This window comes from Rhinolophus ferrumequinum, chromosome 21 (genome assembly GCF_004115265.2).
Source record: "Rhinolophus ferrumequinum isolate MPI-CBG mRhiFer1 chromosome 21, mRhiFer1_v1.p, whole genome shotgun sequence".
Taxonomy (NCBI): Eukaryota; Metazoa; Chordata; class Mammalia; order Chiroptera; family Rhinolophidae; genus Rhinolophus; species Rhinolophus ferrumequinum.
Window position 1 is genome coordinate 20,369,880 of NC_046304.1, and position 24,225 is coordinate 20,394,104.

The following is a 24,225-nucleotide window of genomic DNA, read 5'->3' on the forward strand; positions in this document are numbered from 1 at the left end:
TCCAACCAATAACAAGGTCCAACCACAGAATGTTATGAATTTTACAGGGAATGTTCTAAATTCATTAAATGTGTTTAAGGCTTTAATGACATGGAAAAATAACATAATATTAGGTTGGTGCAAAAGTAACTGTAGTTTAAAAAGTTGGAAAATTGCAAAAACCGCAATTACTTTTGCACCAACCTAATATTAAGCGAAACATCAATAAACTGTACTGAATGCTTCTCCCAGTGACATTATAACATTATGTTAAAGGATATAAAATTCAAATAACTGCCTCCCCTACTCCCAGAATGCCCTTCTGTGCTTCAAGCCATCCTCCATCATGGGCTCTGAAGCCTTTCTCTAATATGCTCCCTATCCCTGCCCTTCTTTTGTTGGCAGTCCTGCCCACTATAAACACTACTTTGCAGATCAGTCCCAGAGATAGAAGATACCTGTATAACATCTTGATCTTCTTAAAGAACTTTTTCCCCAATACCCAGCATCCTTCTCTGCTCCTTCAACCAGCTTTAGAGACATTCAGCTCTGTTCCTCTAACCCCTACCTCCATCCAAAAAAGCTTCCCTTCCTTCCTGCTTATGATGGGCACTCAATGAATGAATGAGTAAATGTTCTAACAGGATAAATCCAATTCTGATAAAGGAAATCAAATTACTGAGTTTAACTCCAGATGATATTACAGGATGCTTTTATTTTCTTCTCCTTATTCTACTCCCACCATATTTTCTACAACAAATGCATACCATGCATACTTTTATAATAAGGGAAGAATAAACTAACAGAACTGTACTTTCTCCTCCATTTTAACTGGCCCCTAGGTCTAGAAATATTCATCCTTAACCCGGGGATAATAAAAGAAACTTCAGTTGTATGATTTCCACATTATTTTGAACAACATTCAGGATCTATAGTAGATCCAGCCCCAACAAGTAGCCTCTGGCCACTGAACAGCAATTCTCTTCTGGAATTAAAAAATAATGCATTAACAAAATTAAAGCATGTCTCAAAATCAGAGAGCCTTCTTGTCTGCCATCTCTAAGCAAATTGTAGATGAACTCCTAACACCAATCTACCCAGAAGGCTTACAACACTATTTCACAAAGTTGGCTTGTTCTTCCTCTTTTCACAAATGGCCGGCTTGATGCATAGCATGTTTAGCTACAAACACCTCTGCTGACTCTCCCTGCAACATTTTCATGGCTCGCCAGTAGATTTGTCCGCAGTTCTCAGGTCTACCAAGAGGGTGGTTCAATTCTTCTTTTATATAATCCATCCAAAGATCTTTAAAGGGAACAAAAAAATTACTGTGGACATATAATATATAACTGACAAGGCTTTATTAAGTAAGATTAATTATTTAATATCGATTTAACACAAGATTTCTAAGGAACTTATTTCCACAGAAAACTGTGAAACAATACCGCTCTCAGCTTCCTTACACTGGAGTATATCAAAATGAGTTCACCGTAACCTTGTTACCATGCTTAACAAAATTTGCTTGGGTTAGTAAAAATGCCATTTTCATTCATTTCATCAGATCTGTTTTTTAAATGAGTTTAACAAATACATGTCAGTTTTTGAGTGCCTAAGTAAACAGATTTTACATGACATACCTACGCCCAGAAGTATGTTTTACAAGGCCTATAAATGTGGACAATGTGACAATAGCCAATGACAACTAATGTCAATTAACGTCCCACTATCCTTTGCTGTAATTCCCACTCCTCTTTGTTCTGACCTACATTATTAACCTTTCCCTGACAAATACCATATTTTTTAGAGAACCAAATCAAGCAAATCTTTCTCTAACCCAGCGTTCTTAATAGAAGACCCATGGACTCTTGAGCTTATGAACTTGAAATTATAAGCAAAATTACATCTGCAAGTATTTATTTATGCACAAAGTAAGGGAAGAGGTAGGAGGATACAAATTTTATTCTCAAAAAGGGCCATGACCCAGTAAAGAAACGCTGTTCTAACCGTACTGAAAAGTTCCAGACCACACATGCAAACAGACTTATATGTCTATAACTGAAGTTTACTTACCAGAATCTGTAGATCCAAACTCTCTCAAAGCCCTCTCATAATATTCTCTTAAGTTTGCCATCTTGCAGGATTCCTAACAAAAATAATCAGACAATCTTAAGCCTAATTTATAATGTCATAAATTCATTTCAACCACACTGTTAACAGCTATCATCTATTAGGTATTTTAAGGAGAGGAGGGTTGTGGCTTAAGATGAACACAGCCTGGCTTTCAACTTACCCAGAGAGAAGTCATATGCATTTACTTCCAGAGTGAAGTAAGTGTCAAACAGTGATAAAAAGCACTTTGCTACAGTAGCATGGAAAAAGCCTAATAAATTCTTGGAGGAACATGGGCAGCTTCACGGGAAAGTATGTTTGAAAGCTCTGAGGGTGAAGTAGGATTGAAATAAATAAATGCGGAAGATTCTACTCCCTATGGCTAGAGATTTCTTCCTTTTGAGTTATCTGGGCTCTGGCACATATTAGCTATGTCCACCTTAGAACATTTTGTATCAAGGCAAAGTTTATAAATACTAGTTATACGACCTTCAGCAAATTTTTTAAACCCTCTGACCTTCTAAGTGTCCTTACTCATAACACAAGGATGACATCTCAGAGTAACTACAAGGATTAAATTAAAATGCTGATTAATTATGCACCTAGGCAATAACAGCTGGTATTAACTTTACAATCAATGAATGTTCATTCTTTACCTCTACTTCCATTTAAATGTATTCTTTTGTTTCCTTTTCAAGGCAGACTAACATCTTCAGTTTAAAATTACTTTTATATAGTCAAATAACCGTTTCCTCATTCAAATTTTTCTTCACTAAGACTATTATTTCATAGAAGTGAATTTAACCTCATAGCTTACATATGCATGAAAACCAGAATCACACCTTGTTAAGACTCATAATGCCCATTGTACTACAAATTCCTTTCTACCCAGTATTCCCTTTGGTCTTATAACCCTCACACCCCTGAAAAGGTACAATGACCTCCTTTATAAGATAAGGATGCCAAGGCTTAGAATGAAGTCAGTTACCCAAGACACATAACTATTATGTTATCGATCCAAAGCCTGGCTATTAATTATTATGTTATACTATCTCTTACACTTTAGGACAAGAACAGACAATTTACCCACTCAATGATCAAAACTATGAAAATAAGAGTTGAACTGCTCTTGTTTTTCAAAATTCAAAGAAATAAACAGCAATCAAAACACCAAAATAGGCCGGCCCGGTGGCTCAGGCGGTTAGAGCTCCAAGCTCCTAACTCCGAAGGCTGCCAGTTCGATTCCCACATGGGCCAGTGGGCTCTCAACCACAAGGTTGCCAGTTCAATTCCTCAAGTCCCGCAAGGGATGGTGGGCAGAGCCCCCTGCAACTAAGATTGAACACGGCACCTCGAGCTAAGCTGCCGCTGAGCTCCCAGATGGCTCAGTTGGTTGGAGCACGTCCTCTCAACCACAAGGCTGCCAGTTCAACTCACGCAAGGGATGGTGGGCAGCGCCCCCTGCAACTAGCAACGGCAACTGGACCTGGAGCTGAGCTGCACCCGACACAACTAAGACTGAAAGGACAACAACTTGAAGCTGAACGGCACCCTCCACAACTAAGATTGAAAGGACAACAACTTGACTTGGAAAAAGTCTTGGAAGTACACACTGTTCCCCAATAAAGTCCTGTTCTCCTTCCCCAATAAAATCTTTTTAAAAAAACAAGAAAACACCAAAATAAAGGAGAAAAAGCAAAACTGAATACTTGGAGGTGGGAGGAAATAAGTATACTGATATGTCTGCTGATTATCACTATAAATAAGTATAATTATTTTGGAAAACTATCTGGTAATATATAAACTATAAAAAAGACTAGTATCTCCAGTCCTAGAAATTTATCTCAAGAAAATAATTTAAAAAAAAAGCAATACTATATAAACAAAATGCTTACAGCACTCTTTGTTTTCTATCTGGAAACAACCTATATGTAACAGAATGGTTAAGAAAATTATGGGTTTAAGACTAATACTACAACCATTAAAAACAATAACCATGTAAAAACACAGGAATGTGTTTACAAAATGTTAGGTGAAAGAGAGAGAAAGAGACTCTCCATATGGCACAGAAGTCGGAAATAAAACAGTACAAAACCATGTGTATATAAGTAAACAAAACTATAAAAATAAAAATAAATATGGTTGGTTGTGTTACTGTGGTGGGATTACAGATCATTTGGATTTTCGGGTTATTATTTTAACTGAGACTTTCCTGTATTTTTCCTCACTCACGTGTTCAGTTAAAAACCCCAGAAACAGTTACTGCCTGCCTACTCTTTACCTCACAGCCCAACACAGGACACAAACAGGATGCTGTGGAGACAGAGAGGCAGCACTTCCTATAAGAGGTGACATCTAAGTTTTCTATTTTCCAGACATGTACTTTCTCTTCTTCACATGATTACCATTCCTAAACCATCTCTATGGAAAAAAGGGTTGAACAAAGGGAGCAGAAATATATAGTTTTATAATGAGAGCTTTTTAAATATCAAAATGCTGCAACTGATTAGTAAGCACTAATCCATTTTCTCAGACAAGAAATGTATATACAGAACACTTACTTGCTCCTTTTCAAACTGGATTATTTTCCTGAAAAAGTCAACTGAAAATGGACGGCTTTCCTGTAAACTAAAAGGAGGGGAGAACTGTTATCTTTCCCAATGACAGAGCCTCTTACATCTCATGAATACAAATGCCTGTGTCAGAGCCTCCACAACACTTGGTTTAATGAAGACCTGGCCACAATTCAATACAAGGACTGGACTTGACCACCAGTCACTCTCAACGCTTTCAATCTCCAATGACTTTCTCTTCACCACCAAATTCTTTCCTATCCAGTTTTCTTCCTGTTCTCTTCTTTCTCACTTTCAGAGTTTTAAGTTCCCTCTACTATTTACATCTCAAGGTCTTCTGAAGGAAAACAATAATTCCACTTCTAAGAATATATTCTAAGGAACAATTTCCAACATAGTCAAATAATAATTGTGCAGAAATGTTCATCAAAGTAGTATTACTGTGCCAAAAAAATCATGGCACATCCACAGAGTGGTATTATCATACAGCTATTTTTAATAAATGATATTTATAAAGAAATATCACTGATAGGGAAAAGGCCAGTCTAATGTTCACCAATAAAAATGGTATAGAAAATGTGATTATATTGAAACCTATGTAACTTTACTAACAACTGTCAGCCCAATAAACATTAAAAAAAGATGCCCCCCCAAAAAAATGTGATTATAGTAAAATCTCAAATACGTGAAAAACAAATTTTAAAATGATATATTAACATGGTTTTTCCTCTTGATGAGATTACAATAAATTATTAGTTATCTCTTCAATAAAATTTTTCCACAATGAGTATGAACTGCTTTTACTGTTCCAAAAAGAAAACTTTTTGAAAAAGTCTCTTGGATTACTTCCTCAGATACTGTCTGTGAGACATATAAAACCTGGGTATCAGGGGCTAAGTATGGAGTGCAGAGACAGGACCAGCTATGAACATTTGGGAGTACCTTTTAAACACAGCTCTGGCCTTTTTGTAGCCACCACTTCGATAGGCCCAATCCAGGTACTTATCCTTCAGGGTGACTGAGTCGGCACCAATGACAGCTAAGATAGCTTTCTACAACGTAAAAGGAAAACGATACGAACTGCGTGAGGAAATTTATAAATATCAAAACAAATTTTCCCAGCACCATCCCAGGCTACTCAATTATTAGGTTGGTGCAAAAGTAACTGCAGTGTTTGCAATTATTTTTAACCTTTTAAACTGCAATTACTTTTGCACCAACCTAGTAATAGTGCGTTAGGAACAGCTGCTATAGAAAGAATTCTAAAGTTAGCCAATTAGTGAAACCTATCTGCTCATTCCCCACACACGAGACTTAGAACACTGGGCCTATACCTTATAGATGGCTTCAGTGTCTTCTTGGCTTTTGGCACCTTCACTCCACTCTGCCCAAGAAATCCACAATGGCAGACAAACCTGCTTACAATAAAAAAAGTTACAAAATGAGAGCTTAGCACTGTGCTCTGAAAACTATCACTATCAAGACAGGTTCCTCCTAAGATAATATGTAAAACATTAATTCACTTGCAGCCTGTCCTCACTGTGACAGAATCCTCAGTGCCCACAGGAATGGCATGCCGGAACAAGGCCAGCCATCTGACCTCGTCACCCAAAGCAATACTCTCCTGCTAATTCTATTAGGTTGGTGCAAAAGTATTTGTGGTTTTTGCAATTATTTTTAACCTTTTAAACCGCAATTACTTTTGCACCAACCCAATAGTTCCCTTCTACTGGAGAATGCTGGCTATAGTTATTACCATCAATAAGCTATTAGTTAATTAAGTAATTAACAGCACATAGCTAGTCAGACCCATAGCAACCCAGATCATGTCTGTGCTCTCTAGGACCCACAACACAAGTTCTAATTAATCTAGGCTGAAATAGCTGATCTTCACTCACGTCTCAGAGGCACACACAAATGAGCAGTAAAACACTGAAGATTTTTTTTCCCATTTTAACTTCTGTAATACTGTTTTCCTACTAATATAAAAAAAGATTCACTGCAAAGATTTAAGGTTTAGGCTTTTAAACTTTAAGGTTTAGAAATATATGTGTGTTTTAAAATCAGGCTTAAATTCAGCTTTAGAAGCCAACTGAGAACAATATTCTATTAATATTTCTCACTGCTAAGATACCTAGATGGAACATAAAGTTTATACAACTTAGTCAATTTTCAAATAAAGAATCAGAAATAGGCCATTAAATGGAAGTTCTTCTACTCTTGAGCCTTGAACCATCATCACGAATGCACTCTGGGGCCAGCTCGCATCACACAAGGACACCCCAAATGAGCTTTGGCTGAAGTCTTAAAACGTTTGCCAAACAAAATGAAATATAAAAGACCCAACTCACAGACCTGGGGCTTCAGGTGCACAAAGGCTTCTTGAAAAAGTCTGGCTACGTCAGGGCTCTTTGAGTCTATCAGCACCTGCAGCTGCATCTGCCACATCATTACGGAGTCCCTAAACAATTCAGTGCCGGCTACCGCCACCTGCAGAGCTTCCTTCAAGAAGTCATGGTGCAGCAACAACTCAATCTAGGTAAGACAAAGGATCACTGAAACATTAACTACTGAAAGCGAAATGCCCTATGTAATACAGAACAAATACAGAGCTCATATGAGGCAACAACTTCAAATGCCTTTCCACTAAGCCTTTAACATGGCTGCCAAACAGGCACAACATGAACAATTGGAATTGTTCAGGCTACAAAACAAAGGGGGAGCAGGGGAAGAGGTAAACATTAGAGAACCTAAATAATACAGATTGAAAGTTAAGTTTTTAATAAAATAGTTCACTATAATAAAACCCACACCCACCAAACAGAATATAAAAATCAGTAAAGATGAAACCAGTATATCTGGGGTGGTAAAGAAATAAGTTAATTCATTCAAACACAATTGGGCACACTATAAACTGATGCAATTTTTCTGAAATATAATCTGACACTATGTAACAAGAGTAATAAAAGTGCTTCTATCTTAAACTTGGGAATTTTATTTTAACAAATATGACCCAACAAGTACATAAACAGAAGGAAATCTTACCTGTTCAAAATACTTTTATACACACTTTTATGGGAAAAAACATAAAGCCAATTCAATTTTACAAAACTGTGAAAAAGAATAAATGGCGGTATAAAATCGGTGATTCAGCAAGCATTTTTGTTGTACACTATACACAGCAGATTAAAAAATGAGGACAACAGGTACATTCTCTAGCACCCAGAGCCTCCAATATGCTATCAGAGTACAAAGTACAAGCACCCAACAGGCTCTATGGCAGTGAGAAGAAAGGACTCCCAGAAAGGAAGCACCATTTAAACTAAGACTTAAGGAAGATCACGCATTAGTCAGGCGGAAGCAGAAATCCACAGGAAAAGAGAAGGCTCGCCAAACAGCATGCACAAAAAGCTGAAGGTGAGTGAGAGCTTGGATGTGAAAGGAAATCCAAGTTCACAATGGTTGGAGGGGTAAGATGTAAACTGGAGAGAACCGGCACATGAGGCTTGAAATACAGGCAGGAGCCAAATTAATGAGACTGAGTAGCTTTATACAAAGGACAGTGGGAAGCCACAGATTAATCCGATAATCAATTTTAAAAGATCATTCTGCGGAGAATAATCTGGAGAAAAGATGGATGTAGAAATCAGCAGTTTTTTAAGTTTAGCCGCAATATGTTGAGGGACTCTTCATTAAAGTCAAGGTCACCAAATGAGTGATGGAAGTCCTCCAAGGATAGCCTGAGAGACTTGGAGAGCAGAGGATGTTTGAAATGGCCAGAGCAGCAAATGGCAAAATAAGCAATAATGGAAAAAGAGCAGGACCGCCAAGGCAATACTCTGAAATCAAAGCCCATCTGGATGCACAGGACGTAACTGTCTTGCTGACATTCAACAACTCCAATGGGGGCAGCTGAACTCATCCAGATCTGGGATTTTTGCCAGACAATGCTATAATGGGAGAAGGTACAATACAATAGACTAGTATACAGTATGGATATTATGCACGTATATAGGAAAAAGTACTTTTTAAATATTAATATAAAGAAAATACAAAATAGCACAAAATTAGTTGTAATTATATAAAAATTGCATGATATGAATCAGGAGTCACACAAATTAAAGGCACTCGACAAATATAAAGATTTTGATACTTTTTTTATCCTATGAAAAAAGTATTTAAGTATACTAACACATCCATTATCTCAGGTAATGCTCTCAACAACTCTGTGAGGTAGCAAAAACAAGGATCACTATCAGTATTTTAAAATCAAGTAAACAAACTCAGAAAAGTTAAGTGACTCGCCCAAGTCACCTAGCTATTAAATGGCAAACCCCATCTAGAGCTATGTACCTACTCCCACATCACATTACTCTGGTCTCTATGACAGTCCTTATCCACCCCAGGGGGTAAGGATGGGTTAACACGCCTCTTACTAGAATGTCAGCTTCTGAGACACAGGGAACACATCTAACCTGGTTTTGTTGTACCAATGGTTAATCTGGGCCAGACATTTAGATTGAAACTTCAGGAAAAGGATGTTCAGTAAAAGATGGATGGGTGGAGAAACAAAATAAGCCCAAATTGTGACTCCTTGTTTGAGTGTTTTCTGCTAAATAATATTCCTCCTTTTACTGGTACAGATTTCGTTTTTGGCATATACCAAATACTGAGAGCCAAATGTAACTACTCGCTACATCTACCACAGCAAACTTACAAATGGGCTTAGTCACGTAACTATATATATTAAAAGAGATGACACCAGCACGAAGCAACCGGAATTAAGTACATGTAATAGGCAGTGAATGTGTTCGTGTCCTTACCCACTGCTTGTATTGGCATTCTGGTAGAACCTTGAGTTCATGTGCCTTCCTGAATGCAGTCATGGTTTTTTCCAGCCTCTGAAATCAGAAAAATCCCTCAGTTCATTACAAAGATCCCAGCAGAGGTGTTTGGCCTGACAGGAACGAAAGCAGTTCTGCATCCTTCTGAGGGCTGAGAGCAGGGACTGAGGTGGTTTCACTTATGATTAGAGTGAGACAGCTGCACCAAACACAGCCCAGTAAGAGAGCACCTCCTAACATGGAGGCCAGTACAAGGGCAAAGCAGACTCAGACCTTCCGGATGACAGGTCACTCACAAGGAGAAAGAGCAGTTAAGTACTAAGTTCTTGGAAACTGTCCCAGGCCCCAAGAGTCTGTCCTTCTCTCAGAAGACAATCCCTTTCTAGTTACCCACTACACCCACGGCATGTAAGTCCTTACCTTCGCTCTGAGGGACGGGCTATTTGTCTTCTTACTAAACCTTTCCAAGCAAAAGTTGATGTAACACTTCCACATGGCCTCTGAAAAAGTCAGAAAGATTACAACGATCAGATCACCAATTCTCTCAGTTTACCAATCATATATCCTTTCTCTGAAGGAAAAATTCCTCTGAAGAAGAGTTTAAATTAGTCTGGTTTAAAAAAAAAAAAGTTATTCTGATTACAGCCAAACATCTTCAGTACTGGGGAAAAACAACTGAGTAATGACATAAATATAAAAATTAAAAGCCTTATCCATGTTACACATCCCTTCTACCTTAATACTCCAATATTCCAAAATTTAAAGGTAAATTTATATCAAAAATAATTAAGGAATTATAATTAAACAACCTTCTGCGTTATCACTTCCTGAGAATCATTTCCCCCAAATAAATGAATACAAATACCACTACTATCAAGGAAGATCATAAAAGCTCATCTTTCACCACTAGAGAAAGAACAAGTTGGAAAGCCAGGTACACTGTAAACTACCGCAGAAGTTTCCTGAAATTGATTTTGGTCATGGGAACAGGAGTTTCAGTTTCACATTCATGAATACCATCACTTCTCCAGCACACCATGGGTGGTGAAGTTTACCTGTAGGGAGAGTCTTTACTGCTTCTTCATATACAGCACTGCACCGCTCCTCCTTCCGGCCCATCTCTACCACTTTGGCATGTTTCGTGGCCGGCTGCTCTTCTCCTGGCTGCGCTTGGATCTCTAATTCTCTCCGTGCCACATAATCCCAAGTGAGAGGGTCATCTGTGTGCAGAGCTTGGAGGCTGAAAAATACAGTTTACTGGTATCAGCCCTATGACATGAGACTGACTCAGAATACCAAAGAGACAGTTCCCTAGCTCTAAAAGGGTACCCAGGACATTCTTTTAACAACCCCAGTACTGGAAGAGTTATTTCCCAATAGGCTCTTCAGGTATCTACAGTCACTATTTAAATTTTGTCAGTGGATCAGAGTTGTCACACATTTATTAGGTTCCAAAATGTTGCAGACATTATTCACAAAGTTGACTTTCAAGTTAGCTCTCAAAAGTAAATCGTCCTCAAGCCCTGGAGAACCTTATTCTGTAATAGAGGCAAAGTACAACCTAATCCTCTACCAAAATCCTGAAAATATCCAGAGCAAACTGATCCAAGTTCTATTTTATCTCCTATGAAAGTAAGAGGTGCTACCTACGAGTGAAGTACCCACGAGGAAGGCTACAAATAATTCTCAAACCATATAATCAGACATTAAAGAATAAATACACCTACAGCATTCACTATGAACATTCCAAAGTACATTCATGAGTGCAACTCTCATTTTATGGACAAAAGACATGCCAGGAAAGCAGAAATATAGATTTTTCTATAAACTATAGGATTTATTTGTTATTGAATAATGGAAAATATTTCCCAAGGGAAGCCAATAAGTGAGTCAAAAAACTTCTCTAGGAATAGATTTTTTGTATCATTTACTATGACACAATGGTCCTAAAACTTAGCTTTCTGCCAAAGATTTAGTGTGGTATCTTCTATCCCACTTTCTAAATAATCAACCTCAAACCCTTATCACAAGATCAGAAACAGACTACTTTCCACTATTTTACTTACTCTTCATAAATTTCTCTTTGCAGATCTTTGGCAAAGTCGAATAGCTGTGCAATTGAAAGCAGTGACACATGAAACTCTGCACCTAAAATTTAAAAAGTGGGGGAGGGAAGTAAGACTCTAAAAGGATCACTTTACTCTAAAAGTACCACCTTCTTGATGTACTGAACTTAAGTTTTTTGTTTTTTTGTTTTTAATTGGAAGACAGGACAAAATAGGGAAGAAAAAAAAACACCCATAGTTCCATTACACAAGCAAAGCCATATTATTAATAATAATAATATTATTATTATTATTTTGGAGTATTCGTAACTTTTATTCTAACTTTTATTCTATACTTCCTAAGGGCATAAAGGGATGTATTAAATCATCTATTTCTTTTCCACTCCCCACATGAATTAAGTACTCAATAAAAACTTACTGAAATGTTGAAGAATATCCTAAGGAGAAATATGTCTTTTCTGAAAGAAATAGGACACTATTCCTACCATCACGGTTTTATACACATTCTAACAGAATTTCTAACAGAAATTTTTCAAAATTATTTAAAGGTATTCCTCATTATAAATAATTTCACTTTCTCACCATAAATAAACTTTCAAAAGATACCTACCTTTAATTATGCTTACAGAATTTTTGTAGATGATCCGTGCCAATTCGCCTGTAAGGATTTCTTCAGGATAATCAAGGTGTCCCTAAAGAATATCATATTAAATATCACTTAACAGGTAGTGCCAGTAAGTAGAAAAAGCACTAGAATCAAAACGAACAGTCCTAGGCTACCTGTGCCACATGACCTCTGGCAAATCACATCTCTCTCTAGGCCAGTTCCCTCATTTGTAAAATGTGTAGCTTGAACAAGACCACTGATCTTCGAACTGTATTCTCTCAGGCCCCTAGAGTGGTGGCAAGAGCACAAGGCTTAAGGCCTTACTCTGCATCTGGACCAGAACAGGTCAGGTTCTACATGCCCTGTTTACCCTTCTGTGTAAGACTTTAATTGGATATAAAAGGCCAGAGCTGGAAATCACAATAACAGATGATAGCAAAGTTCCTTTTACAGCTCTAACATTCTAAAATATCTTTAAAATTATTGTCACGTAAAAATCTTACATAAAAAAGGAGGCTAGAAACCACATATTTCACAACTTTCATCGAGTTCCTTCAACCCATTATGTCATTTAATAAAATCATAAAGTATTAGAGACTAGCATTTGGCCATTCCATCAGTAATGATTTTGAGGACGACATCAACTAATCCAAATGTCTATTCTTAAAGCACAAAATTCCATTTTCATTACTAAGCCCATTTAATTAAGTCAACCCTAGACTCACCTTAAAAGTTTCAAAATATGACATTAAATTGGAAAGAAAAATATATTGTACGGACAGCTGGATGGCTCAGGTGGTTAGAGCGAGAGCTCTGAACAACAGGGTTGCCGGTTCGATTCCCACATGGGCCAGTGAGCTGCGTCCTCCACAAATAAATTGAAGACAACGAGCTGCCGCTAAGCTGCAGGAGGGGCAGCTGGATGGCTCAGTTGGTTAGAGTGCAAGCTCTTAACAACAAGGTTGCCGGTTCAATTCCCGCATGGGATGGTGGGCTGTGCCCTCTGTAACTAAAGATTGAAAATGGAGACTGGACTTGGAGCTGAGCTGCGCCCTCCACAACTAGATTGAAGTACAATGACTTGACGTGGAGCTGATGGGCCCTGGAAAAGCACACTGTTCCCCAACATTCCCCAATAAAATAAAATAAAAAAACATTTAAAGAAATACATTGCAAAGATTTTCTCTTACTCCTAAGCAGGCTCAAAACACTATACATTTTTAACAAGTGACAATACATTAGGATCTTACCACATCCATTTTGGCTTTTTCAAATTCTTGCCTTTCCTTCCTCAATTTCTCAGCATGCATCAGCTCCATCCTGAAGTACTATAGAAGGAAAATAATGAACTGAAAATCTTTGGAGATAATTTTTTAAATTAGAAATACACAAGATGCCATTTTTTACCCATAAATATCAGATCTGAGAAAGTTTGGGGGGAGTAGTATATTTGTTATAAAATTAGCTGACATTGATAAGGAGGGAGAAATTTGTGACCATGTAAACAGTTCTGTATTTTGATTGCTGTAGTGGTTACACAAACCTACACGTGAAAAAAGTGACACTGAACAATTTGCACATTATACCAATGCCAATTTCCTGGCTTTAATATTATAACTTTATAAAATGTGACCATCAGAAACAGTAAATACTACACCAGACCTCACTGTATCATCTTAGTAACTTCCTGAGAATCTATAACTATTTTGGAAAAAAAAAATCAATGGTAACAATGTAATATCAAGCTATATAAACAGAAACGAATGCATGATGAATATCTACTGTAAAGTTAGGCTTACCCACAATTTTTATAACTACTTTGAATTCTATTACAAGACATATTAAAATGCCAAGTTAAAAAAGAAAGGTGAGGGGCGGCCGCTTAGTTCAGTTGGTTAGAGTATGGTATTCTTAACAACAAGATTGCCGTTTGATCCCCGCATGGGCCACTGTGAGCTGCGCCCTTCACAATTAGCTTGAAACTACTTGACTTGGAGCTAATGGGTCTTGGAAAAACACACTTAAATAAATAAAAGTTTAAAAAAATAAAAAAGTTTATACCCTTTAAACCAGGAATATTGATTCTAGGAATCTATCGTAAGGAGATAATCCTAAATACCTAAAAGTTTCTCACACAAAGATGTAAGAGCAAATACTGGAAACAATCTAAGCGCCCCACAATAGTAAGATAGGTTATAAAAGAAGGAGACTGCTAATGCAGTCATAAAATAGTTAACAATAATTTAGTAATGATGCACTAGAATTCTAATGTTATTCTACCTTGTTTTTAAAGCTGGCTACAAACTTTTATATATAACACAATTACCACTATGTGAAAAATGTACACAGAAGAAAAAATGAACCATTTTGTTAATAGCATTTGTCCTTAAACATTTTTCCTTCTTTTTTCTCCAAGACTTTCTACAAATAGGTACTACTTTTACAGTGTTAAATAAAAACCAGTATTTAGTTGTTTTTTTAAGGCAACTAACTATTAGAACAGTTAATGTACATTAGAGGTTCTCACAATGTAACTTGGGGATACCTGGGTGTTCCCACCACCCTTTCAAAATTATTTTCATAATAATACTAATATGTTATCTGCCTTTCATTCTTATTATGTCAAGAGTTTAAGGTTTTTCAGAGCGATATGATGGGTGCTATCACCCACAATGAATGCAAAAGCAGATTTGAGAACCCTGCTGTCCCTTATTAAGTCAGATGTTCAAAAGATTAGCACATATGGATGATGTGATTCAGAATTGCATAACTGAAATCTATGTAATTCTACTAACAATTGTCACCCCAATAAATTAAAAAAAAAAAAAAAAAAAAAAAAAAGATTAGCACAAATGTATAATAATGCAATTTTTCTCTTTAAACTTTGTTTTAGAGTTATTTTCATTTAAAAATAAGTAATCTACGTTACATGTAAAGTTTATTTTTAAATGATTATTTTTAGATTTCTTGGCTTTAATTTTCAATAAAATTAAAAACTGATAAATATAACCCACATAAACAAAAAATCTGAAGATCGTAAGGAGGTCCTAAGACCAGAAAATATGAACACCACCAATATATATACTATTATAACATTAAACTACATTCATGATGTGTTAGGTAAAAATACAGAACACAGGAATATGTAGCAAAATCCCATTTTTCAGAAATAAAACCTGGTTTAAAAATCTATAATATTCATAAAAGTATGGGTGATAAGATTATGAGTACTTTTTCTGTTACTTTTTCATTAAACTATTTTCTCTAAACTATTTGTAATAAATTCTAATAACTTTTGATAAGAATAAGCAATAAATCTATTTCCATTTTGGAAAATACAACATAGGCATTTATGAAAAAGCCTCCAAAAACCATAAATAACACCATACAATAACAAGAGGATGCAAGACTACAATATTAAACATCATTAAATTACTACAAGACCAAAAATACAGTTGGGACGAATACAAAACCCATTTGCATGAAGATCCGTATCTTTTCCCCCCTTAGCACCCAGGCTTTTTCCAGAATTTATTTTTGTAATCAAATGTATGGCCATCATTTCTCTAATACACCCCTTCAAGCAGAAATAAATCCACCAAGAGAGGAAGGAAGTATCCATTTCAAGAAAAAGAAACAAAGAGAAGGAGAAGAAAGTGGAAAAAAGGGGAAGAGAAGACAAAGGGGGTAAAAGGAGAGAGGAAAAAGAAAAGAGGGAGGGAGGGAAAGAAAGGGAAAAAAAAGAAAGAGGGAGAAGAAAAAAGTATAAGAACAAAGGTATAAAGATGGCTAAACCCTGGCCCCCAACAAAAAAAAAGGTAGGGTCCAGTTCCCTATCCCTCCGAACCATAATGGACAGGTAGGAGTTCCAATTTGTCACTATGAACCTGGAAGATGTACAAGGTCAAAGCTGACTTACTACTGGCCTAGAAATACCCTCCTGGGCCCCTTTCCCCAGCAGTTCCCCTACTTATCCCTAGCCTCCATAAATCGAAGTCTTTTTTAACTTGAATATATGTCTCCAGAGGACCAAACTGAGACATCACTCTCTCATGTTACGTGCACACCCACTCACTTCTTTTTTCTTCTTCTAAAGGGACAATTTTATTTTTATTTTACACACTCACTTCTTGATAAAGTTTCGGGCATTGTGGATGAAAGCGCAGAGCTCGAAGAAATAGTTGTCTTGCACTTTCTGAAGACAAGCGATCTTCCATTTCCCATTTGGCAGCCATAATCCACAAAGCTATAAAGGAGGAACATGAGGCTTCATTTCAATAAATTAATCAAGTCAGACAAAAAAGACTAATGCTCCCATTTCAATGATCAAAGAATTTTTTTTGTAATCCTACCAAAAGAGGAAGTGGATGAGGGAGTTTCTAATGATTATCTGTATTGTTGCTTTGTCTAAGATTAAAAAAGAGTATTCGGAAGCAAACAGGTAAATGTTAATATCTAAAAGTACTTATGTACCTATTACTATATTTCATCAGATGTAAGGTCAACATCATTGTTAAGTCACATACAAATTTTAAGTGTTCAAATGCTGGAAAAATTGTGCATCTTAGAATCAATGAAATAAAATTATTTTGCTCTTTTCTCTATTTAAAATAGTCTAATTTTTTTAATGCCTCATAATTTTCAAAATATTTTTTATACTTGTTGGGAACAAAGGCTTTAAAAGAAATTTTTTTTGTCCTTTGACAGGGGAAATTAACCTTGAGGTAGCATTCTAACGATTTCCCTAGCAACAATGGTCAGCTATATTACCAGCCAAGACTGCTTTTGGTAAAAATGACCCATGGTTTGGTAATCACATCTGGACTAGGAGGGCTGTAAATAGTAGAGAGCCATCGCTTTGGGCTTTCTTGAGCACGTGCCTCCTGAAATTGAGAACGGTCCTTTCTAGGATCCCTGTTAACTACACCCATCTGTGGGTCTTCTAAGCCAGAGTGGCTCCTCTACCCCCTCATGTGGTCTCATCCCCTCACACCTAAACTGTCATTAGCCTCTGAACTGCTAAGAGTACTCTACTGAAGAAACACACCCAATGCTGTCCTGTATCTTTCTGAACAAACTGGTGCCAAATGTAGCCTATTTGAGTCTTGTGTAGTGTAAAATGTCTCATTGAGCTTAATACTTGAGAATAGGCAATGGAATACCTCCACTGTAAGATAATGTACCACTCAGACAGTATCACAAGAGAAGTCTTTCTCTTACAAAACATGAGTTCCTACCGTCAGTCACTCTTGTAAAATCTGTATTAATCTTTTCCCCTTATGTTTTTAAAATCCCTTAAATATGACTGCCTCTAAACAAAATGTCCCTCAAAGGACCAAAAAGGTTTTTTTACCAGCAACTAAAAAGAAATGTAGTCTTTCTTGCACACATAATAACTGACACAGTAACTAGTACACAGCAGGCAAAGATGAATTAAGATGTAGAAATTCAGGAACGAAAACTGCGAAGGCTAAGTTCTTAAGATAATTTCTTTTAGGTTTATCAAGCAAAATAAATTCCAAACTCCAAAATAGCTTGAGTCTACATAAAAGGTAAAAAAAAGACCTGACAAGGATTTCACCATACCTGGCTTGTTTGAATGAATGGCCAACATGGCAGAGAATACCTTGCTAAGTTGAGCTTTGGTAGCCTGTAAAAGAGAAAGAAAAATTCTACTTCCTACACAGCGAAATCATTGTCATTAATCTCTTAAATGATCTATCCTACATCCTTACCAACTGTAAAATCCAATGGGGCAAGATCTGCTATTGCTAGGGACATAGAAAGAAATACGTACATGCTCATAGTTTTCTTCTACCTAAACCATCCTACATAAACATGCTAAATATTAAAAAAAAATTTTAACTTTAATGAACAAATACACATAAAGATCATTTTCTTTTCAACTGACTTGAAAGCCATTTAGTCATTCAGCTAGTCTAATGTTGTTACACTGAAGTTCAGCCTTGTTGGGTTCTTTTCCCATTTGTTAACCCTACACCTTCAGAGAAAACATGGGGTTCAGTAATCAAGTGTGGGGCTTAGAAAGTCAACTAACCAAAAAAAGGAAAGAGAAAGCAAGACACGGCTGCCCAAATACTCACCCATTTCTTACAAAAGACAACATAGGATAGCCAAAGTTGAACATCATCCTGCAAGAAAAGCAATGTAGTAAGCTGCCCAAATTTGAATTGTATACATAATACACCTTTGAAACAGAGGCAGATTTCAGAAAATCCAATGTGTTACAACATCCCTCAGCCTATCAGGTTCTTCCTCATCATGGCCTGCGATCTCTTAACTATAACTCAATCTGTTCCCCCACTCCCACCTACTATGCTCCAAGACAAAATCTGTGGTCTATCCAATTTGTTCAATGGCGTTTTTAAATGATCTCAATAAAGGGCAGCAACCCAAAATGTGTCATTCCCAGGAACCCAAACTACTTCCCATATCAGACTGTCCCAGCACCGAACTTGAAGAAAATCAAGTCATTAAGGTACTGTCCCTACTCTAACCATTTATCTTCCACCTCCAAATCTTTGGTGTACTTTACTTAGAGATATATCCAACCAAATCCCAATTTTTTTATCCTTAATTATGTATTAAATCCACTCTTTTCAACAACATCCTCAAAGAATAATGAGATCAATTTTCTTAATGGTTTGATAACTGGTTTCAAGTAATGATACTGATTCGATCATTAAGAGTAAGTACTGAGATATACCCAAGATAAGAATATACAACAAAACATTTGAATATCCAAGTCATAATATGCATAATACATATCTTCAGTTAATGATTCTCTGATCACTTACTTTCCACTTTGCTGAAGCACGTCGGAAGACACCTTGTACCCGGTGTACAATAGAATTCTCAATCTCATCCTTCTTAAATGAATACCCAATGCGCTAAAAAGGAATATAAACATACAAAGCCTCAGCTTAATCACATTTATCCAAAGAAGCATTCCTACTAGGTCATTAAACAGAACTGATAAAGCAATTCCTCTCTAAAGAATTACAAATATCCATTATAAGCACATCATCCCACAATTTATCAATGCCAACTGCTTCCCAAACACAAGTTCTAGATATAGAACCACACTACTTAATTCTACATTTTTTCTAACTTCCAGAAAATCATCTACGTACAGTTCTTCTTCTCTGGATCAGCTCCAAAAGATTAATTTCATACTATGGAAGAAAAACATACCAAAAAAAAAAAAAAAGACAAGAAAAATTATAACCTTTTAAATATGTAGGAAATGCATTTAAAATCATAAAGCAAATAAAAATCAAGAATATAAAACAAGATAATTTGCTATCAAAAAGCATAATTTACAGTAAATGTCTAGCACTCACTGAAAATTCACCTTATATCTGTAAAATTCACAAATATATACATCAGCAATACACACACATAAACATCTTAGATACAAACTTATGATGTATAATACCAATCTAACTTTCTAGTCTACATGTGTATTCAAACTTTTAGTAAATTAACCATTCAAAATTTTTAGCTAATGCACAAGTAAATAAAGCAGATAATAGATCTGTACTAGCTGACACAGGGTGCCTAATTGGCTTTCCCTTCCTTCCTCTCTAAAGAACCACTTAGAACCTCTAAGGCTCTCTAAAACCCACTACTATGTAATTCCTCTCTAAACCTCAGCATAGACTATTAGAGATAGAAAGCTCAGGACCTCACAAGACTGCATGCTTCATTTTAAAACTACCTCATTAAATATTTCAAGCACATAGAACACTCATGAAGCTAGCTCCCACACTGCTACATCAAAGCCTACATTTACTTTACTTGCTTAAAGCTTTGTTAGAAAGTGTTTGAAATACAAGTGAAGCCCCCTATTGCCATATCTGATTCCACTCTTCTCCCTCCCCAGAGGAAATGACTATCTTGACTATATCACTCTCAAGCATGACTTTTAACTTTATTACAATGCTGCTTGAATGCTTCTAAACTTTATATTATAAATGGCATCATATTGTACCCATCACTCCATATTTTTATTCAACATTATGACTTCAGATATATCCGTTAGCACACGAAAATTCAAGTCCATTCATTTTAACTGCTGTATATTTCACTGAATGAATGTGCAAGTTACCTATTCTTTCTCCTGCTGATATTTGTTTCCAATTTTCCTATTACAAAAAGCTGCAATTAATATTCTTGTACTTTTCTTGTGGACATAGCCAGGAATTTTTCCAAGGTATATACAGACTTCCACCACTAATATGTAAGTTCCTGAAGGAATGATTTTTGTCTGTTTAATTTATTGGTGTACCCCCATCAGAATGAATCAGTACCATGTACATAGTAGGTACTCAATATTTACTGTATGACTGAATGAAATTGCTGGGTCACAGAGTATATGTATTTTTAACTTTATGGGATATTACCAAATTACTCTGCAAAGTGGTTGTACCAATTATATACTGATAATGTCAACCTTTAAAACATCTGTTAATATATGATGGATATAAAGTAGCTCTGCATCCTGGTTTTACTCTGTATTTACCTGATTACTAATGAGGCCAACATCTTTTCATAAGTTTATCAACAAATAATGTTTTCCCTTTGTGATTTACATGTTCACATTTTTCCAGTTGTTTTCATTTTCTTGATTTGCAGTTCTTTATATAATCTAGAGCCTAATTACATGTGTCCCAAATATTTTGTTTGTTTGTTTCAGGTATACAAAACAATAGTCATTTATACCCCTCACAAAGTGATAACCCCCTTCCCCAATTTTCTCCCATCTTGTGATTTGTCCTGTTACATTATTCATGATGTCTTGTCTGTACAGAAATTTTTACTTTTAACATAGTCAAATCAATCTTCATTTCATGGTTTGTGCTTTCACAGTCTCATTGATTTTAAGTAATCTCTCCCTATCTGAAGTCATTCTTTCATATTTTTTTATAGAAGATTTAAAGTTTTCCCCCCACCTTCAGCCTTTCGATTCAGCAGGAATTTTTCTGCGTTATGTGAGAAAGGGATCTAATTTTATTTTTATAATATGGATAACCAGGACCTCACTGATTTAAAATGCCACTTATGTCTCACAGCAAGTTTACGTGGTTGAATGCAGGCAGGGGAATACATACGTAAGAGTATGTGCATGTACATGTTTTTAATCTTATTTCAGTTATGCTCTCTAAAACTAAACAAATCAATCTAATCTGCACGTGGCTCCTAAATATTTGAAGAGGGAAATTATTTGCCACTTCTTAAGTCTCCTTACGGTTAAATATCCCTATTTCCTTTAATGATTCCTCTTAGAACAAGGTTTCCGTGCTGGCTGCCTCCCAACCAACCTCTCCAAGTCCTTAAAATGTAGTCTTGAGCCTAACACAGTGCTCTAGACATGGTCTAGTAAGTGCAAAACTGTTTTCAAACCAACATCTGAGGGCCTACTGATTGCCATGTCCTCTCCTCAGCTAACTTATCTAACACCCTACTTTAGTTAATATAGTCAATTAGATTATATTTTTGACATATGTTCTCAGCTCATTTTGAAATAGCAATCTACTATGAGCCCTAGGACCTCTTCCAAATACAAGATTCTTAGCTAGGTCTCATATATTGTTTGTTGATTTTTTTTTTTTAATCTAAGCTCAGAAACTTTAGTCTTATAACATTTCATCTTGTTATTGGGTTCTTTCTGAATCCTCATTTTGTCATCCAATATGTTAGCTATTCCTCCCCCACCTGAAAACTGGTCTAGCATGTGTATTTTATCTTCACTGAAATGATCCATTCAATAAAGGACTGAAGAATCTTGTAGCACACCTCTAAGTTGACAGACTTACAGACACGTAAGTATTAACTTTCCAACCAGCTACTATCATCAAACTCACTTTCCTTTATTTTTCCCCCAGGAGAGGTAGTCTATCAAATCTCTTGCTAAAAGCCTGATACACTGTGTCTTTGGCAGTCTCTGATCCATTAACCCCATAAAAGAAAAAAAAAGTTCAGTTTGCCAAGGACTAAAGACTTAGTGGAGCAATGCTACTCCCAAATCATCTCTGTACTTGTTCAAAAATGACCTGTGTAATCATTAGTTCTAGGGTATTGTAGAAAATTGACATCAAGATCGCCGTTCTATAATTGATTTAAAATTTCTGAGATTAAAAGGTAATAAAATTACTCACTTACTTGAACATAATTGATAAAGTCTTCCTTACAAAGAGCTCTTCGCTGTATTCTGTATTCTAGATCCGAGGCCTTCTTAATGATAGCCCTGAGGAGAAAGCCACTTAAAATGTAACACTTAAGAAAGAGCAAAAGTTAAATAACTTTAGGGTTTTTGTTAAGTTTCTTTATTTTTAATATATTTAAAACAGATATTTACCAAAACATATAATTCCCAAATTACTATCTTTCATAAGCAAGTATTCTTTTATATAATTACTTCTGTGTCCTTAAAGGCATCAGGATGTATTTTAAAACTTTCATAAAAATCATCTTAATCAATTGCCAGGACCACTAACATTCGCACCAGCAAAGCAAATATATTAAGTACTTTATATTATTTATATATGGTATTAGTAAAGATTTCTTTTCCTCCAAATTCGGGTCATTTAGGCTTTAATAATAATCAAATCTCTTTCCTAAGTTCCTCTCCCGAGTTTTCACCATGCAGATTAAAAAAAAAAAACCTAGACTGTTTTTACTTAGAAAAGTTTATTACTACTACAAAGGACTTAAGGGAGAAGAGTCACTCATTGTATTTAGCTAAGGAATGAACACACAACATATACATATTAGGAGAATCTAACGCAAGTTGTGCAAGACCAACAACTGTCTCTAGTTAATGATAACATTTACTGAGCACCTAGTAAGAGTCCACACTGTTGTGTTCTGTTTCATTAACAAAGGTTTACTTTAAGGCTCCCATAGTTACTTTATTACATTCACAGTCATTGAAAATTAAGAAAGAGAAAACCATAAAAAATTATTCGACTTAATTTTAGCAAATTACTGAATGCCAACTTTATGCCAGACGTTGTTGGCTAAGCTCTGGGGTGAAAGTGCGAAATTGAATTAAATGATTCCCCATCTTTTAAGTCTTGTTATAAAGATTTATCTACCCCTCCTGGGCGCCCAGGGCCCTCTCTTCGCATCTCTAGACAGTACGCTCTACTATAATCAACTTACAGTACACCGCACTATAATCAAAATGTTTAATTAGTCTGTCTCTCCCATCATAAACAAGGCAGTTAGCTCTTGAGGGGCAGAAATCCCGGTTTTATCATCCTTACTGCCCCAAGACCTGGCCCCTTGAAGAGCTGTCAGTATTTTTGGTGAATAAATGGACGGATCACCTTGCAATAAATGCAAAATTAATTTTGGACATCATCAAAATCTGAAAATGGGCTTCCGCCATGTTAGGAAAAAAGAAACACAACTCAAGGGCTCGCCATCCCTATCCCAGCCGCACACGCCGCAACTCCCGTCAGCCCGCCCCAGCTCTTCCTCAGCAATCTCACTTAATTTCCGCATGACTGAACAGTCCAATGCGCTCCAGCTGTTCCAATTCAGGAAGTCGATCTTCTATGCGTTCCTGAATGATCTCCGCCATGAGGTCAGAACTGCAGAACCCAACCGAGAGAACCTCTTAACCGCCAACACGCGCCGAAGGGTCCCACCATCTATTCCCAAGACCCAGCGCTTACGCTCGCACGTGCTGACGTAACGTGCGCCTTAGGTCCCGCCTTTTCCGCTTCCGCCGCCCCCGCTGTTGGAGAAGGCCTTCTGGTTCTTGCGGCCGCTGTCACCTCCCTGTGGCTGACTGTGGGGTTGCAACGAAGGTCCCTCCCTCGCCGGAGGATCCCAGTGGACTGGGGTGGTGGGGCGGGGCTAAGGCCGAGCTACGATAGCGGAGCTACGACGGGGCGGAAAAGCGTCGTCGGGTCTGTAGGGGTTACGTGAAAGTGGCATGAAATGCATGTTTTGCAGAATATTGTCTCCTTTTATTCTGCTCCCATCCCACATCCTCGCTTTGCAACACCAAGAAC

The 24,225-nt window shown here is 36.7% G+C and overlaps 1 protein-coding gene across 1 annotated transcript; it reads right to left on the reverse strand.

Moving 5' to 3' along the window:
• Nucleotides 1–990: 990 nt before the first annotated feature.
• Nucleotides 991–23,906, reverse strand: UTP6 (UTP6 small subunit processome component). Its single transcript, XM_033091350.1, has 19 exons — nucleotides 23,698–23,906; nucleotides 22,364–22,448; nucleotides 19,333–19,374; nucleotides 18,997–19,089; nucleotides 18,283–18,330; nucleotides 17,765–17,828; nucleotides 16,306–16,424; nucleotides 13,429–13,506; nucleotides 12,182–12,263; nucleotides 11,572–11,653; nucleotides 10,561–10,745; nucleotides 9,926–10,005; nucleotides 9,485–9,562; nucleotides 7,017–7,196; nucleotides 5,996–6,076; nucleotides 5,604–5,713; nucleotides 4,650–4,716; nucleotides 2,050–2,122; nucleotides 991–1,284 (listed from the first exon to the last, which is right to left on the reverse strand). Exons 1-19 carry the CDS (start codon nucleotides 23,787–23,789, stop codon nucleotides 1,127–1,129), a joined length of 1,797 nt encoding a protein of 598 aa, XP_032947241.1. The 5' UTR covers nucleotides 23,790–23,906; the 3' UTR covers nucleotides 991–1,126.
• Between the last annotated feature and the right edge of the window lie 319 nt (nucleotides 23,907–24,225).

Bases quoted from the DNA above. Each gene is read 5' to 3' on its own strand.
- UTP6 (XM_033091350.1), bottom strand. From the start codon at position 23,789: ATGGCGGAGATCATTCAGGAACGCATAGAAGATCGACTTCCTGAATTG. The intron at 10,006-10,560 runs GTAAACTTCACC...TGACTTTTTCAG, and splicing joins AGTAAAGACTCTCCCTACAG to AGGCCATGTGGAAGTGTTAC. The intron at 5,714-5,995 runs GTATAGGCCCAG...TTTACGTTGTAG, and splicing joins ACACTGAAGCCATCTATAAG to AAAGCTATCTTAGCTGTCAT.